General features: G+C 35.1%; 1 protein-coding gene and 1 long non-coding RNA gene across 2 annotated transcripts; both read right to left on the bottom strand.

The window, feature by feature from the left end:
• Positions 1-7,662: 7,662 nt before the first annotated feature.
• Positions 7,663-11,231, bottom strand: LOC141287599 (uncharacterized). The gene is made up of 4 exons (XR_012339498.1): positions 10,893-11,231; positions 10,732-10,802; positions 9,602-9,655; positions 7,663-8,193 (listed from the first exon to the last, which is right to left on the bottom strand). It is a non-coding gene; the product is annotated as an uncharacterized lncRNA (long non-coding RNA).
• A 621-nt stretch (positions 11,232-11,852) lies between these two features.
• Positions 11,853-17,427, bottom strand: dohh (deoxyhypusine hydroxylase/monooxygenase). The gene is made up of 5 exons (XM_073819464.1): positions 17,314-17,427; positions 14,829-15,182; positions 14,322-14,398; positions 13,979-14,216; positions 11,853-12,285 (listed from the first exon to the last, which is right to left on the bottom strand). The coding sequence occupies exons 2-5, from the start codon at positions 15,100-15,102 to the stop codon at positions 11,969-11,971; spliced, it is 906 nt and encodes a 301-aa protein (XP_073675565.1). The 5' UTR covers positions 15,103-15,182; positions 17,314-17,427; the 3' UTR covers positions 11,853-11,968.
• Between the last annotated feature and the right edge of the window lie 493 nt (positions 17,428-17,920).

The raw sequence follows: 17,920 nt of genomic DNA, 5'->3' as shown, positions 1-17,920 counted from the left end.
CCCTGTTCAAAAGTTTACATACACTTAATTCTTAATACTGTGTTGTTACCAGAATGACTCACAGCTGCTTTTATTTTTTAGTGATATTGATTGTTAATGAGTCCCTTGTTTATCCAGAGCAATTAAACTGCCTGTTGTTCTTCAGAAAAAACCTTCGGGGTTTTCCAAAGAAGTGTATGTAAACTTTTGAACGGGGTCATTTTTATTAATTCAACTATTATTTTCTCTTCTGGACTATATGTAAACGTATTTCATGGGAAATATCTTATTCAGATGAGTACTAAATAAAAAATAACATGCATTTTGTATGATCCCTCTTATTTTGGTGAAATCATTAACATTTTGCAGATTCTGCAAGGTGTATGTAAACTTTTGACTTCAATTGTACTACTGTTCAAAAGTTTGGGGTTGACAAGATTTGTACTTTTTTTGGGAATAGCTCTCTTAAGTTGAGTAAATACAGTAATATTGTAAAATATTATTGTAATTTTAAATAACTGTTTTCTATTTAAATATATTTTAAAATGTAATTTATTCTTGTGGTAACAAAGCCGACATTTTTTAGCATCATTACTGCAGTCATCTGTGTCCCTTAATCCTTCTGAAATCACTCTAATATGCTGATTTGGTGCTCAAGAAACTTTTCGTAGAAACATGATACATATTTTGAAAACTTCAGAAGCATTTATTTAAAACAGAAATCTTTTGTAACATTTGTATGATGTTATTTTCTTAGAAATCTTACCGAACCAAATGTTTGAAACAGTAGTGTATATATGCGATAAAAATATATTCTCAAAGTGTTACTATAATGTTTAAATATGTGATATGTATTTATTTCCTATGTATTATTTAGGTGTGTCTTGGCCTGTCTTGTATCTTATGTGTCTGAACGTGTGGCCTTGACAGTATCTTGACATGTGCGGTCATAAAATGGCAGTAGTCATTTCAAGAGCCGTAAACTCCTCATCACCATCAAGTGATTAAATGAACAATCAGATGATTACTAAGCATTACTGCTATCTTGAACCTCTAAAATGTGTATCAAGCATTTCCTTTTAAATAAAACAATACTGATTGTACCGTTAAAATTGATTCAGAAAAGAAAAATCAGATATTTTATGATCTACGTAGGTTTTTTAATCATGTCTTGCAACATTTCAGGACAGTACTCACTTGTCTTTTTTCTTGAAAAAGAGTCTTTGCGCAATGAGGACGACAAAGACAATAAAGAGAAAAACAACAACGGCTGTCAGTCCCACCAGCCACGGCTGTAATGTGACTTTAGCTGTATCTGATGATGCCCGTTGACCACCTGAGTAACAATGTATCACATAAATATTTTTTGGTCAGGAAATGTTTTACACCCTATGAAGGCTTTACTATACAACTTTTAGATTTTAAATCAGTTCAAGGAGTTCAAATTTAGTTAAGAAAAACACAAAACAAAAGAGCATGCTACAGCACACATAGACAATACTGTTGGAAACAGGAAAGTAAAAATGACAAATCACTGAGAAATGTGTCTAATTTCACTCACCAGCTTGAGCCTGACAAATGAAGGCAGAAAGTATTATGAAGGCAGCAATATTCTGTAGATGAAACATGATGAATTTACAGTTTGCACGCACTGCTGCGTTCCTTTCAGTGGTCTGTAAATATGTGAAGGAATCTTGGTGTCCAAAGTACAAAATCCATTAGAAAGATCACCAATCACAGCATGTCACTCAGTAAGTGTGCATGATTATTGTTAGATAATCTCCTACTGAATACGTTACGTGATGTTATGTTGTAAAGACAAAAGATTTGCTTTCCAGACTGGCACTGAACAGGAGGTCATGCCAGTCTAAATTGCTTCATAATACTATCTAAGGGCTCATAAACACAGAAACATCTTTTGAGTATTGATATTTCACAAAAGATCTAGATAGATTGCAAAAACATGTCCTAAAAAAATCCTAAAAAAAAAATAAAACACTTATTTATTCAAAATGACAGTTTTGTTGTAACATTTAGATCATGTGCGTTTGCTTTGAGGTAATTTACAGGTGAGGTCAAACGTTTACAGACACCTTGCAGAATCTGCAAAATGTTAATTATTTTACCAAAATAAGAGGGATCATACAAAATGCATGTTATTTTTTATTTAGTACTGATCTGAAAAAGATACTTCACATAAAAGACGTTTACATATAGTCCACAAGAGAAAATAATAGTTGAATTTATAAAAATGACCCTGTTCAAAAGTTTACATACACTTGATTCTTAATACTGTGTTGTTACCTGAATGATCCACAGCTGTGTGTTTGTTTGTTTTTTGGTGATAGAGTCCCTTGCTTGTCCTGAACAGATAAACTGCCTGCTGTTCTTCAGAAAAATCCTTCAGGTCCCACAAAGTCTTTGGTTTTTCAGGATTTTTGTGCATTTGAAACCTTCCCAACAAAGTCAGGGGTGTAAACTTTTGAACAGAATGCCTAATTATCATATTTTTTGTTATTTAGTACTGCCCTTCAGAAGCTACAGAAGATGCTTACATGTTTCCCAGAAGACAAAATAAGTTAAATTTACCGTGATCTTCAAACTCCAAAAGTTTTCACCCCCCTGTGCATTTTGTATGATCCTTCTTATTTTGGTAAAATAATAACATATTGCAGATTCTGCAAGGTGTATGTCAACTTTTGACCTCAACTGTATATGCTACTGCTCTCATAAATGATGACAGAATTCACTTTAAGAAGATATACACATTAAAAATGAGTCTTTGTCTTCTGGGAAAAACATAGGAAAAATAATGATGATTCATCACAAGATGGGTCAAAGGAAGAACAAGCTGTACGTACATAGTTGACACAATGGATTTTTGGGTGTTTGTTATAAAAAGATTTAAGTAAATTAGTGTTAGCATTCAGAGAAGAAAAAAAGTCTTGTGTTTATTTCATGCTAGCTGCCGCTAACATCTACTTGAATGGAGGATGGAGCCCGAGGCTGAAACCTGTCCGATATAACCCAGATGGCTGGCAAGTCTTCAGTGCCCTCCATTAATTCTTGTATATCCTCATCTTTCAGCTCAGGCATTGCCTCTGGAATCCAGTCTGGCCTGAACTTATCCCGCCTTTCCCAGAGATTCTCCGGCTCTTCCACAGGCTGCTCTCCAAACAGGAAATCTACAGGACACAAGACAGGTTAGAGCATTCAGTCTCATGCTGATGTACTAGTGTCTTTTTTAATGAATGTAAAAATGCTTGATGTTGTGCTGATAGATTTCTTCAAAGGCCTTTGCATTTTTAGCTGTTGACGGCTATTATAACCATGGACTCTCAAAAGTAAATAATGGGAAAAAAAGAATTGAGTTAGTTTGCAACTGTCTTACATTCACATTTATCCAAGGCAACTTCCATTACATTCAAGGTAAACATTTTATCATGCATTCCCAAGGAATCAAACCCATGACCTTTGTGTTGTTAGTGCCATGCTCTACTGTTTCCAACTGGCTTCGCAGGTCTCTAAAGCTGGCCAGCCAAAAAAAACTCTAAAACTAGCCAAAAGCTTGGAGAACGACAATCCATCTTGGCAGGTTTATGTATTTGGCAAAGCAGTCAAGTGTTTTCCAGTTAAAAGAGATTTTTAAACAGTGTCATGTAGCTCATAGAAAACTAGCCAGATAATGTGCAAAGAGGATTTGTAATTACTTAAGGTCAAAGAAATCATGGTCATTTGTAAGGTTTCTTGTTACATACCTGCCAGATCATGGATGAGATCTTGGATGAGGTGTCTTATGATGGCGAAAAGGGTGACTCCTGTCACGCTTACAGCCAGCAGAAGATAAATGACATGCTTGGGTAAAGTGAGCAGATCATTTTCTGTGGGTTTGTAGTCCTTGAATAATTCCTCATCAAGGTTTTCATTGTTTTCGTCTAAATCCATAAGTATCGTTGTTTTCTCCACAGTGTCTTTTGGTTTAACAACAGCTTGTCAGTTTTCATTTATTTTCTAATGATCTGGGTAAAAACAAAAAGCAAACATTTTAAATTATGTGTCACTTACTTATACAGTATATTTACTTTTGTAATGTTTTTGAAAAAAGTCTCTATGTTCACCAGGGCTGCCTTTATTTGATCAAAAATACAGTAATGTGAAAAGAGTAATGTGAAATATTACAACTTAAAATAACTGTTTCTATTGTAATATATTTTAAAATGTAATTTATTCCTGTGATGACAAAGCTAAATTTTCAGCAGCCATTAATCAGTCACATGATCCTTAAAATTTTTTTGGATGGAGAGTCTCCTCAAAATATTGGGTAAGAAAAAAATATGTAATACAAAAATAAAACAACGTGAATACTACAAAAATATAACATTAAAAAGTGTATAAATAACTTGTTTTCTGAAGAAACATTGTCCAACAGCGACACCAGCAGGTAAAGTTATGGCGGGAGTCCACGTCTCTCTCTCGCTTGCCTTCCCTGACCCCATTGAGTTTTAAAGTCGCGTGAGAGGAGGCAATGCCTCCATCGCGATATGATTGGATATAGCTGGTTATGTCCGGCTGTGATTGGTTCATGCGATAAGTCCCGCCTCTTGGGTTCGTGTGCGTTCTGCGTTACACATTTAGATATAAAAACTTACACATTTAGATATAAACACTTTGTTACGTCAAAACATTTTTGAAACTGTGGAAGTTTTAACATGAGTGAGTAATCAGCTTGGTGAAATTTAAAGTCCCCATGAAATCAAAATTAAAGTTTTTTGGCTTTTAGCGTGAATATATTAGCCTTAAGGTTATCTATAAGCTAGTGTGATATGGGCATTCAAAACTTAGTCTCTTCACTTCCGCCAATATGAATCAACGATTTTGATGATATCACCGTGCACTTCAGCTTCTCATCAAACGTTCTGTCCAATCAAATGCTCTCGAGTCCGTAGTGTCCCGCCCCCTACACTATAAACCAGGGGTCCCCAAACTAAGGCCCGCGGGCCGAATGCGGCCCACCCCCACATCTGGACTGGCCCTCTGAACAATGCCAGAGACATATTTTGAAAATTAAAAATGAAAATGAAACATTTTAAATATATGTTTTACTTATATCATATCGGTATTTGATAATAAAGGTTGGCTTTCAAACTAAAATTTCCCTTAGTTATTAACATAGCCTAATTATTTGTTAAATTCACCAACAGAATGGTACATTCAACATAATGTGTCATGACAAAATGACTCATTTGAGGTGAAAGGACAGGTGCAAAAGCAAAACATCACTCATTTCCCATTTACCAAAGTTTTTCAGCTGAGAAACCAGTGGCCCCATTCCTGGTTGAAAAGTCTGTGGAAGCGCTGAAAATGAAGGCAGAGTTTGACGTGTGATTCAAAAAACACAGTGGATTCTTGAATCGATTTTTCTTCTACACTTTTTCCTTCAACTCAACTTTCTGTTAACATGCTTGGATACAGCACTCTGTGAACAGCCAGCTTCTTTGGCAATGAATGTCAGCAGTCTTCCCCATGATTGTGTAGCCTAGTGAACCAAACTGAGAGACCATTTTGACAGCTCAGGAAACCTTTGCAGGTGTTTTGAGTTGATAATCTGATTAGCATGTCACCATATTCTAATTTGTTGAGAGTGAATTGGTGGGTTTTTGTTAAATGTGAGCCAAATCATCACAATTAAAAGAACCAAAACTTAAACTACTTCAGTCTGTGTGCATTAAATTTATTTATTACACAGGTTTCACAATTTGAGTTGAATTACTGACATAAATGAACTTTTTCATGACATTCTAATTAATTGAGATGCACCTGTATATCTTTTGAAAATAAATGATCATTTGTCTGTATGGTGCATAACAAAATAAACTATTCTAGCATTAAAAGGTAGAATAAATACATGTAAAATCATAATAAAATAATAATAATACTAGTAGTCAGTCCGGCCCATGGTATTTTCTTTTATAAACCGACCCGGCCCCCCATTAAAGAAAAGAAAATTATGTGGCCCTCGCAGAAAAAAAGTTTGGGGACCCCTGCAATAAATAGACACTGAATCTGCGGCTAAGATCGGTCACTTGTTCACAGTGTAAGTGTTTTCTGTTTGGTGATTATGATCACTATTTTGTTTTAGCAAGAGTTTCATATTGAATCTATGGGGTAATTTATTAGACTGTGGCTGTCATAAGCTTACAAATTCGGCTTTACCGAGCTCAACGGCTCTGGCCCGAGCAGATATAAATGGAACGCTATTGGCTATTCAAAAGAAGTGGGCGGGGCTTGGCGATATGTTTTTGTTTCAGTTAAAATTACGTCACCACATAGAATAACACTGCGTGTTTTTCGAAGGCACTTCAGTGGACCTACTTCAGTGGCACTTCAGTGGACCAGACAGTAAATCTCTGTCTGTGAACAATATTCACAGAGCTTTGATAACTGATGATTCGCAAAAAAAATATTAAAAATAGTTAACTATTAAACATAGCTGAACATAAGTTCACAAATAAAATATATTGTTTAAATCGTTACTGCCTTGAGTTATTATTTTAATAAATGTAAAATGCTTAAAAACAATAACTTGATGAGAATTATAATCCGCTTTATATATAAAATAGGCTATCACTTTTTGTCCAACCAAATTACTTTTATTACTATTACTTGAATTACTTTTGAATGGTCTTGTATATAGGCTATAGAATGTTAGAAATGTTAATAACGGTTAATATTGTCTTTATTAATGGCAAAGTTACCTTAGGTTGATTAAAATTAGGGTTGGACTATTGATCAGAGGTAGGGTTAGATACAGTATATCTAAAAGTCAGTAAAAGTTAGCTATGTTTATGGTCAGATAATATGTTGTGTACATACCCCGCAAAGCTTTTTTCCGTCATCATCTAGCTTTCTGTCTCGCCCTCCTCCTCTCTCTGTGTCTAATGTTGAATGCTCTTCAGCCATCTTCCTTTTTGTAACATATTCACAGAATCACAACAAAATATGTCACAGAGTGATAGTCCCTGAATGACTGTTTCTCCCTTAGTGTCTGTAACAGGGCTTCCCTCAGACCTGATACTTTGACAGCAGAAGACAATCAAGCTAATGTGCTTAGTGGCATAAGGAGAATCCTTGAGCCTGGATTTATCCTTTTTTTTCTATTAGGTGTCTGCCTCTCAACACCTGTTGGCATATTTTAAAGTGCAGAGTAACCAGTGACGTCAGTGAAAACTTAATTATAACATCGTCGTGGTTCAGATTCAGTTTAGGAAATTATTAATAAGCTAAAAAAATGTTAGCAAAATTTCTAAAGCATATTGAATAGTGTTCTGTGAAATCAAACAGGCTGTGGTCTTAAATCACTGAATGTCCTGGTCTGAATGTCCTGACTTCGTTACATTACGCCAACCAAAGTATTTGTAATAGTTGGATCATGTAGCAACAACTGGACATAGCCACAAACCCAAACACATGGTTATGTGGATCACAGTACAGGATGTACAAATTGCATGTGACTTAAATAAGGTTTGTGCTTTCATTGGCTTTGGAGAACAGAAGAATGCCTTCTATGTTGAGCACACAGCACCCCCTATCTGTGCTGAAGGCCCTGCAGGAGCCAATGCATGCTAATCATGCTAATCCGCATCAAAGTACAAGATAACAAATGGCATGTAAACAGCCTAGTACTCTATGTTGTATTCATTTATTATTGATGAAATGAGACACATGTAGGCGAGTAAGACATATAGGTATTAACAAAACATTTGCTATTTAGCTAAATACAGTAATAAAACACAAAAATATGAATAAAAACATTTTTTCTACAGACTTCAAACACACAAGCTTTGTATTTTTAGGTAGCGTACAACCGGTGGAAATGAGCAGCACTGATAAAGAAAGATTTTTTGGAAATTAGTGGTTGAGCAAAAGATTTGAGAGAGAGAGAGAGAGAGAGAGAGAGAGAGAGAGAGAGAGAGAGAGAGAGAGAGAGAGAGAAGGTAATTCATCAATCTATCCAGAGACACCTTTTTAACCTTGTGATTTGTCAAATACAGATGATTTAAATCCTGGCAGAATTTCTATTGTCCACTTCTAGGTCAGTCTGTTCCGTCATTGTTCTTATTTTCTCTCCCTCATCCCCTCCTTCCTTCCCAAAGATTGGTTTCGGTGGTTCTTCTTCTTCCTCTTCATCGTCAGGGTCACGAGCAAGGCCTCAACCTGTGTGTGAAAGGAAATGTAATGTTTTCAAATGTAGACACATGAGTTAATATGACCAGAGTTCATTATTCTGTGGTAAAGGCCGGTGAATGTGCTCTGAAGTAGCCTGATATGATTCTCTTAATCCCAGGCTTAATCCTTTGGCTGACATCTCGCTGACTCTGATATTCCATTGCTGGTAATGGCAGCTGTCTTTCATGAAGGTGAAAGCTTTTAATCAAGGGTTAGCTATACTGTAATCCACCTAATCCCGTCTGAGATGCTCCTGTTCACTCTCAAGAGGGAGTGGGTGCGTTTTCAAAGGGTTTCAAATAACATCATACACCAATTATAGATTATACTAAAACAGAAAAAAGTATACTGTGCCATAATTATTCCAATTAGTTTCATTTCTTGTGTAGTATCAGAGACAAAGCAGGGGGATGAGCAAAAAGCTAAATAAATAAAACTGAGGACTAGTTTGCCAATATTACACAAAAAGGCTCAGCTATCAGATAGATCAGAAAGAGAATAGTCAGTATAATCACTTTTCTGTCAGCAAAAGGTTTAATTGTTCTTTTGAATTGCATTCAAGAGGTTATTGTGACAATATTCCCAATATTAATTATTTAGTATGATTTTAAGAATTTTTTTTACTATTGATCACTATCATTTTTTAATCACTTATTCAGCAAGGATGCTTTGAATTGATCAAAAGTGACATTTAAATTGTTGTTTTTATTTTTAACTTTCTATTCATCAAAGACTCTTGAAAATACTAAAATATGATAAGAAATGTTACCTAAGCACAAAATCAGCATATTAGTAAGGTTTTTAAGATTTTTAATGTCTCTTATGCTCACCAAGGCTGCATTTATTGACCAAGAATACAGTAAAAAGAGTAATATTGTGAAATATTATTACAATTTATGTTTTTATAATTAAGTATATTTCACGATTACGCCATTATTCCAGTCTTCAGTGTTACACGATCCTGCAGAAATTATTTTAATATGCTGATTTGCTCAAGAAACATTTCGTATGAACAGTGTTGAAAAGGATTCTTTGAGGAATAGGAAGTTCAACCGAACAACATTTATGTAAAATAGAAATCTTTTGTAGATTATAAATATCTTTAATGTCACTTTGATAGATAAAAGTATTTGAATGGTAGTATATTTTAATTGCAGATTTTGAGATTTGTGAAGAAAGGAACAATGTTTCTTTAAGAAGGAACAATGTTTCTTTTGTTTCTCTTGCCCCCCCACTTAAATTCATTTTCTTAAAACTTTAAACAATCATTTGAGGTCATAATATAATTCCTTGCTGTCAAAGTAACTGATAAAATAAAATCAAAAACAAAAAGTACAGTATAATGTGACTTGGCTCTGAAACGGAGCCCATCATCTCTCGTAACATTAATACTCACTCAAACAGGAATTTCCTCTTCTAGTGGTGCATCTTTGATCTTCTTGCAGAAAACCTGGGACAGAAGGAAGTTCCAGTAGACAATAGTTAAACTTGTGTTGGCTGTCACTATGCTGATCAATATGGGATGCATGTCTGATTTCAGCTGTCGTGTTCTTCTTCCAGAGGCTGATGCTGCACAAACTCTCTGAGTCTCTGACTGACTGAATGACTGACAGAGGAACAGCTTTTGTGTGGTTGAGACAGTGATTCAGATTTGATCCTCTATGAGTCATATCTGATGTATATTGTTCATCTCCCTGCCCATCTCTAGTGCTCCTTTTCTCCATGCCTGCTATATAGATGATATTTGAAAAGTATAAAGAGCTAGTTTTCAAGACTTTTTACTCCACTGAATCAGATTAGGTTTAAATTTCTGTGTACATATAACCACAAGCGATTGAAAATACATACATAGTTCGGTGTATTTATGTTGACCTTTTCAAAACATTTCCTAATAGCAGTCACAATGGAACCTGGTGTTTATTTACAATGAAATCTCTTAAATGGAACATTTAATCTAAAATTAAAACAAAAATAATTAAGTTAAATTTTCACTAACATCCCTAAATTCAGGTGGTAGTTTTTTGAATAAAAAAAAGATGCATTAAATGATGCAAAAGTGACATATGTCACATGGTTTGTATGGAAGTTTACAAAATATCGTCATGGAACATCATCTTCACTTAATATCCTAATGATTTTTGGCATAAAAGAAAAATCAATAATTTTGACCCATATAATATATTTTTGGCTATTACTACAAATAAACCTGTGCTACTTATGACTGATTTTGTGGTCCATATATATATTGTTACAAATGTTTTCTTTTGAAATGGAATCCTGACAATAAGATAATATTAATAATAATAAAATGTTACTTAAGCACCAGATCAACATATTAAACTAAAGACTAAAGACTGGAGTAATTGCTGCTGAAAATGCAGTTTTGTCGACAGGAATAAAATACATTTTAAAATATGTTAACATAGAAAACAGTTATTTCAAATTTTAATAATATTTCACAATATTACTGTTTTTACTGTAATTTTTAATAAATAAATGCAGCCTTAATGAGCATAAGAGACTTACCGACTTCGACTTTTGAAGCGTAGCATGAAGCAGTAGCATGTTTTTCAGTTCTGTTGGAGGTGATTTAATGTCTTTAAAAAAAAAAGATAATTATGAAACACTAAATAATTTAGGAAACAATAAAAATGGGAAATGTTTTTAATATAAAAAAATAATGTTACCTGAATGTAAACCAGTTCCTGGAGAGTTATGGAATATTTCCTCAAGTCAGATTATTCAAATGGTGAGATCTTAAACTTCCGGTTTTCTATATTATGAAATTAATAAATAAAAATATAAGACACAAAACAAATTCTATTCTAACCCATTCTATACATTCTATTCAGGGTGTGTTGGCTAAGCAGGGTTTTCTTTTTTGCCTTCATCTTCAGTCTTCTTGTGAAAGGCTTCTGTCAGAATGAAGATCCAGTATGCAATGGTGATGGAGGTATTAATTGTAACAATGCCAATCATGAAGGGGTGTAGCATGTTTGCAAGTTTCTCCCTGACTGCTGTCTACAATGTTTCTCTGCTTTGTGCTACTTTTAGGCTTTTTCTGTGGTTTGGTCCAGCCTTTTCTTCAGTACGTGGTCATCTCTCCTCCCCCAACTTTAAATGAGGCTTAAAAATCCCAAGAGCCTTTGCTGAGCACAACATCTCAGGTTTGTCACCCTCCATCCACACTCTCATCAGTAAATTAGCAGTGCACGTGTACTTTCATCTAGTTAACTTAAACTGGCCAAGTTTGTTTTTAATTTTGCTCATTTATTGTACTTGATTATAAAACTGATTATGAATGCAATGCTTCACATTTATGTTTATATCAATTCTTTTGATGTGATAGCTAGGGATGATCACTTAAGGATTAGAGAATTTAGATTTTAATTCCATGTGTGCTTCTTTAAAGATGAATCTTATTGAATGAGATAGACTGCTGTGTGGATTAGTTAGGCAGAACGTACTGTTACAGATCTCAGACAAACACTGGCACTCTTAGCTGTGCTAATCACCTCTGCTCATGCGTGGAGGATTTAACATTAGTCACACAGACTTTACTGAAGATTAAAAACTTAATTAGCGACATCACAAATATTTGTGACGCAAAATGTTAAAGCTTAAAGGCAAAATAAGACATAAGTATATGTGTTCAAATAAATGCTTTTATTATGTAAAGGTCGTTTATTAAATATTTAAGCATTCAAAATGCTTTCACTTGACTTCAAGATGTGTAACATTAGCATGTTTCTGGAAATGTGTTTCACTGAGCGCTTTGCAGTCTGAGCAGTCCATCTGCGTACTGGAACTGCGAGCTGTTTTCGTACTCCAGCATGTCCAGTGCCACCTCGCAGCTCTCCTTCACCACTCGCTCCTGGTCCTTCTTGTAGCGCTCTAGGATCTGTAAGCATGCCTCTTTCCCGATGGAGCCCAGCGCCTCTGCGCACTCGTGTCTGACCATGGCGTTCTCATCTATCTTCTCCAAAGCTGCCTGCAGCTGAGGGATGCTGGCCTCGTGTTGGATCTGACCCAAGACGTAGCCGATCTCATGGCGGAACAAGGCACTGCTGCACTGAAGACCTAAAAGTAATTCGTAAGAATGAAAATAATGCTTTTTTTGAGCAAGGATGCATTAAATTGATCAAGCGTCACAGTACATTTAGAAGGCTACAAAAAATTTCCCTTTTAAAAAGTCTCCACAAAACATTAAGCAGCACAATTGTTTACATTATTGATGATAAGAAATGTTTCTTGAGCACCAAATCAGCATATTAGAATGATTTCTGAATGATCATGTGACACTTAAAGGCTGTATCAGCGATTCTAGGCTGAAACATAAAGGGTCACATGCAGCTGACCTTTCTTCACGATCCGGACTTTCGCTCTGCCTCCCTCACATCCCTGCACCAGTACGAAAGTCCACAACACCAACCCCCTGACGGTGATTGGTTGGAACACTGTTTGTTTTTCTGTGGAAAGGTTGGTAGCACCGATTGTTTTTTTTGGCATATCTCGGACCCTAGGCTGACCACAGAGACGCGTTTTTTTTTACAGCGGATTTATGGGGCAGGCAGCGAGCGGATCGCGAAGAAAGGTCAGCTGAATGTGACACTTTATATTTCAGCCTAGAATTACTGATACAGCCTTTAAGATTGGAGTAAATCCAACAGAAAATTCAGCTTTGCCATCACATAAATACATTTTAAAATACATTCTAATAGAAAATGCTTTATTTAAATTTGTAATAATATTTCACAATAGTTCTGTTTTTATTGTATTTTTTGATCAAATACACTACCAGTCAAAAGTTTTTGAACAGTAAAAGTGTTTCTGTGTTTTTTAAAGGATTCTCTTCTGCTCACTAAGCCTACATTTATTTGATCCAAAATAAAGCAAAAGCAGTAATATTGTGAAATATTTTGTACGATTTAAAATAAATGCTTTCTATTTTAATATATTTTAAAATGTAATTCATTCCTGTAATCAAAGCTAATTTTTCTGCATCATTACTCCAGTCTTCAGTGTCACATGATCCTTCAGAAATCATTCTAATATGCTGATTTGCTGTTCAAGAAACATCATTATTATTATCAATATTAACAGTTGAGTACATTTTTTTTAGGATTCTCTGATGAATAGAAAGATCCAATGAACAGCATTTAAAAAAAGCTTTTGTAACATTATACACTACTATTCAATAGCTTGGAATCAGTTTATTTTGTTTAGTGTAAGAAATTATAGAAATTAATATTTTTATTTAGCAAGGATGCTTTAATCAAAAGTGATGCTTTTTAAGACATTTATAATGTTACAAAAGATTTCTATTTCAGATAAATGCTGCTCTTCTAGAACTTTCTATTCATCAAAGAAACCCGAAAAAAAATTCTACTCTGCTGTTTTCAACATAATAATATGAAGAAGAATATTAAGAACAAGAAGAACAAGAATATTAATTGATTTCTGAAGCATCGTGTGACTGGAGTAAAGATGCAAAAAATTCTGCTTTGAAATAACAGAAATAAATTACATCTTAAAATATATTCAAATAGAAAACAATTATTTTAAATAGTAAAAATATTTCAAAATTGTACTGTTTTTGCTGTACTTCAAATTAAATAAATGCAGGCTTAGTGAGCAGAAGAGACTTCTTTATAAAACATTAAAAATCGTATAAAAAAAAAAACTTTTGACTGGTAGTGTACATGCACCGTTATTTACAAAGTTCAACATTTCCATCATGTTTGGAGAGATCTCAGTTCAAATCTTTCCTCACCATCTCCAAGAGCCAGAACAGCCTCTTCAGTCCCAAGATTCCTCAGTGCAAACATAGCTCTATAGCGGTCAAACAGTGATAGGCTTTCGTCTAAGAGCTGCGCCCTCAGTTCCAGGACACTTTTTTTAGGAGCGGGGGGCGCAGGGTCTACAGAGCTGTAGGGGTTCTCATCTGTCTTTTCCCCGCCATTCATGAGCCACTCCAACCTCCGGACTGCCAGCTGACATGTTTCTGCCACCTTTATCAAAACAGAATTACTGTGAAATCTAAACTTCTAAAGCAGAACATTCTAGCGTTAGTGTAACAATGAATAGTGAATATATTGGTGATGCATTGACTATACCTCAATAACCGGATCTTCTGCATATTTCTTCAATAAATCTAGGACTTTAGGATTTCCAATGGCTCCCAATGCTTCTCCTAGAATTTAAAATATAATAAAAATGATGTAATATGATGATATATAATAAAAATATGTGACCATGGACCACAAAACCTTAAGTAGAATGGGTATGTTTGTAGAAATAGCCAACAATACATTGTATGGGTTAAAATTATAAATTTTTCTTTTAAGTAAAGATCATGTTCCATGAAGATATTTTGTAAATTGTGTACCATAAATATATCAAAACTTAATTTTTGATTAGTAATATGCATTGCTAAGAACTTCATTTGGACAACTTTAAAGGCAAATCTCGGGCAAATATTGTCCTATCCTAACATACTTCATTTAAAAAAATTGACCCTTATGACCCTGGTTTTGTGGTCCAGGGTCACATATGACATATCTAAAAACAAAAAAAGGAAAGCAAGTAGGAAAGAAGGAGGAATATTACTCTGTAAGTCTCACCTGCTTCATGTCTGACCATTGGCTCTTGATTAGTGTCTTTCAGGACCGTCTCTAAGATTGGAATGGCCCGTTCGTCCTGCATTTGGCCGAGGCAGTATGCCAGCTCATGCTTCAGAAGTGCAGATTCATCCACAAAAGCTTCACTGATCCATTTAACGGCCTCTGGTCCACCAAGGTTACGGAGAGTAAAAAGTGCTCTAAAGCGCGTTGTCAGGTCCTGCTTCTGGTTGACGAGAATCCTCCCCACCGCCACTATATCCGCATCATTTGCCATGAGGAAGCTTTCCGTGTCAGGATGATGTTCTTATGCACAGGTTAAATGCAGTACTCCAGAGAGCAGCATATATACAGAACCTGTATTTAAAAACAACAAAAGTTTGACCCCATGCCTCATAATAACGAAATAATGAAATTACTCATATGATGATTCAAAACCTTGTTAGCTGCTACTTAGACAGCATTTTTGGCCTGCATAGGCTGCAAACAAATCCAATCTTTACTGTTACAAACGTACTGTTTGTTTGTCAACTACAGCTTGTTTTCATGATATGCCATCATCAATCGGTGATATTGGCGGCACTGAACGTGAACAATGCCACTGAACTGAATGGAACTCACAAATTTTTGCTGATTATCGCTGCTGAAAATGGTCAATTATTGTCATGTTTTGGGCTGTACTAATCGGTTGGCTAGGGAAAAACATTTGCAGTACTATAGACTGCCAATAGTTGTAACAAATCAAGGAGAAGAGTGCAAAAAGTGTCTGAGGAACTAAAGGCATTTGTGGTTGAACCAGGATTCCAGGGCAAGAATCTTGACAACGTTTATGTTTGTTCTTATCTTTTCTGGTCAGGTAGGTAAAATATAAGGCTAATATCTTATTTAATACTGCTCGTACTTATCTTTACCACCTGTTAACTCTTTTCTGCTTACTAAGTCTTTCTCTATATGATTTAGCAGCTTCCACATGTTTTTTTTTTTCTGTGGTTTAGACATCCAATAGAGGGTTTGCTCTTGCGTCATGATTTCGTCAGTTACCCGGATGCATGGCCATACTTGTGATACTCCAATGTAAACAATAGTATGGATTGTGCAGAGTTAATGTTCTTCTAAATGCATTGTTCTGCTAATTTATGCTGTCTAAACCATGAGGAAAAATATGTGGAAGCTTTCATATAGAGAAGTATAGAGAAGGATTTAGTAAGCATGAAATGGCGTTATATTTTGACTACAACTACTAAAGTTAATAGGTGGTAAAGATATGTATTACCAGTATGTATTAGGATATTAGCCTAATATTTTACCTACCTGACCGGAAATTATGAGAACAAATGCAAACATTGTCAAGATTCTTGCCCTGAAAATCCTGGTCTATTTTGGCCAACCACAAACACCTTTTGTTTGACAGTTTTTGCACTCTTCTCCTTGATTTGTTATAACTTTTGGCAGTCTATAGTACTTTAAATGTTTCTCCCAGTCCGACCTATTAGTACAGCCCAAAACATTATAATAATTGACCATTTTCAGCAGCAATAATCAGCAAAATATGCGAGTTTTGTTCGGTTCAGTGGCACTGTTTACACTCAGTGCTGCCAATATGGACGATTGATGACTCGTTGTGAAAACACCATATATTGGTTACTAGTCTCATTCCTGCTAATCGCTTTTAATAAATCAATTAAAATCAATTCTTTCACGTTATGATGAAATCCTGATTTACTCAAGGTAATTTAAGACAAATGGATAGATGTACTGTATAATAGAAATAGAAATTTGCTTTTTTACTTTCAGAATGACAATTTGGAATGCAAAGAACAATACATTTGTATTCAGTATAAATAAGATTAAAATACGACACCAACTTGTCCAAAGGAGGCGGTACGTGAACGAATAGTTCAATCTGGTTTTGAGAACAGGTGTTGTGCCCAATTCTGACCCCCCGCCAGATTACTACCCCCTTAGAAACCTCTAAGCAGGTGTGTTGAGGTAAATTGGAGCTAAACTCCACAGGACAACGGCCCTCCAGGACCAAGTTTGGAGACCCCTGCTCTACAATATCTGAGAGTAGCTGTCAGCGTGGACAGGACAGTCCGAAAACGGGAATTGTGCCTCTGCTTACATCCATTTCACAAGAAACGGATATCTATTACATATGCATGATGATATGTGTGAGAAAAGATTACTTATTCAGTATGGATGCCGCGTCAAATTGTAAACATTGCTACTTTATGTCTTTGTAATATATTATATGTTGACTAGAAAGACAGCTAAGTATTGTTTTACAGTCACAGTGTTGCACTATGGAAGAAAAGGCCTGAACATTGGCATTTCTGTGCCAGCATGAACACACGCGTCACTCTGCCAGCTGTGGTAAACTTGTTATGCAGCCGGTAGAATTACGGGTTTGAAGACATTACTGTGTTAAGACAGAATAATGCTAACTCAGTTCGTTACAGTCGCTGAATTATCTGTGTATTGCACTTACTACAAGCGGAGGTGTTGTTTTTTTTCACTCATATAGTGCTCTCCATGCCGTCCACCCAAGAAGGAACTGTTTCACTCGTGTAACCCAGTAGCTAGATTTCGATTCGTTTGTATTAGTACAGCGCCACCTACTGGATTGGAGTAAAACATTCTAAAATTTGTAAACAAACTGGTTATCAACTCTTTTTTTTTTTTAATCACAAGGCTCATGTGGGTTAAGAAACATAAATGACGATTTTTGGTGGTTTTCTCAAAAATAAAAAACACCCATTAAATTGCCATTAGTACACTACCAGTCAAAAGTTTTTGAACATTAAGATTTTTTTTTTAACCAAGCTTTTGTTTACCTTTTGTTCACCAAGCCTGAATATATTTGATCCATAGTACAGCAAAATCAGTACAACTTTGAAATATTTTTACTATTTAAAATAACTGTATTCTATTTTAATATATTTTAAAATGTAATTTATACAAGTGATTTAAATGAAGAATTTTTAGCATCTTAGCTAATGTTTTAGCATTTTACTGCAGTCACACGATCCTTCAGAAGTCATTGTAATATTCTGTTTTGATGCTCAAAAAAACATTTATTATTATAATTTTTTTTT

This window comes from Garra rufa, chromosome 15, assembly GCF_049309525.1.
Source record: "Garra rufa chromosome 15, GarRuf1.0, whole genome shotgun sequence".
Taxonomy (NCBI): Eukaryota; Metazoa; Chordata; class Actinopteri; order Cypriniformes; family Cyprinidae; genus Garra; species Garra rufa.
The sequence above is the reverse complement of the archived record's forward strand: the minus strand, read 5'-3'. Positions and strand labels throughout refer to the sequence as shown.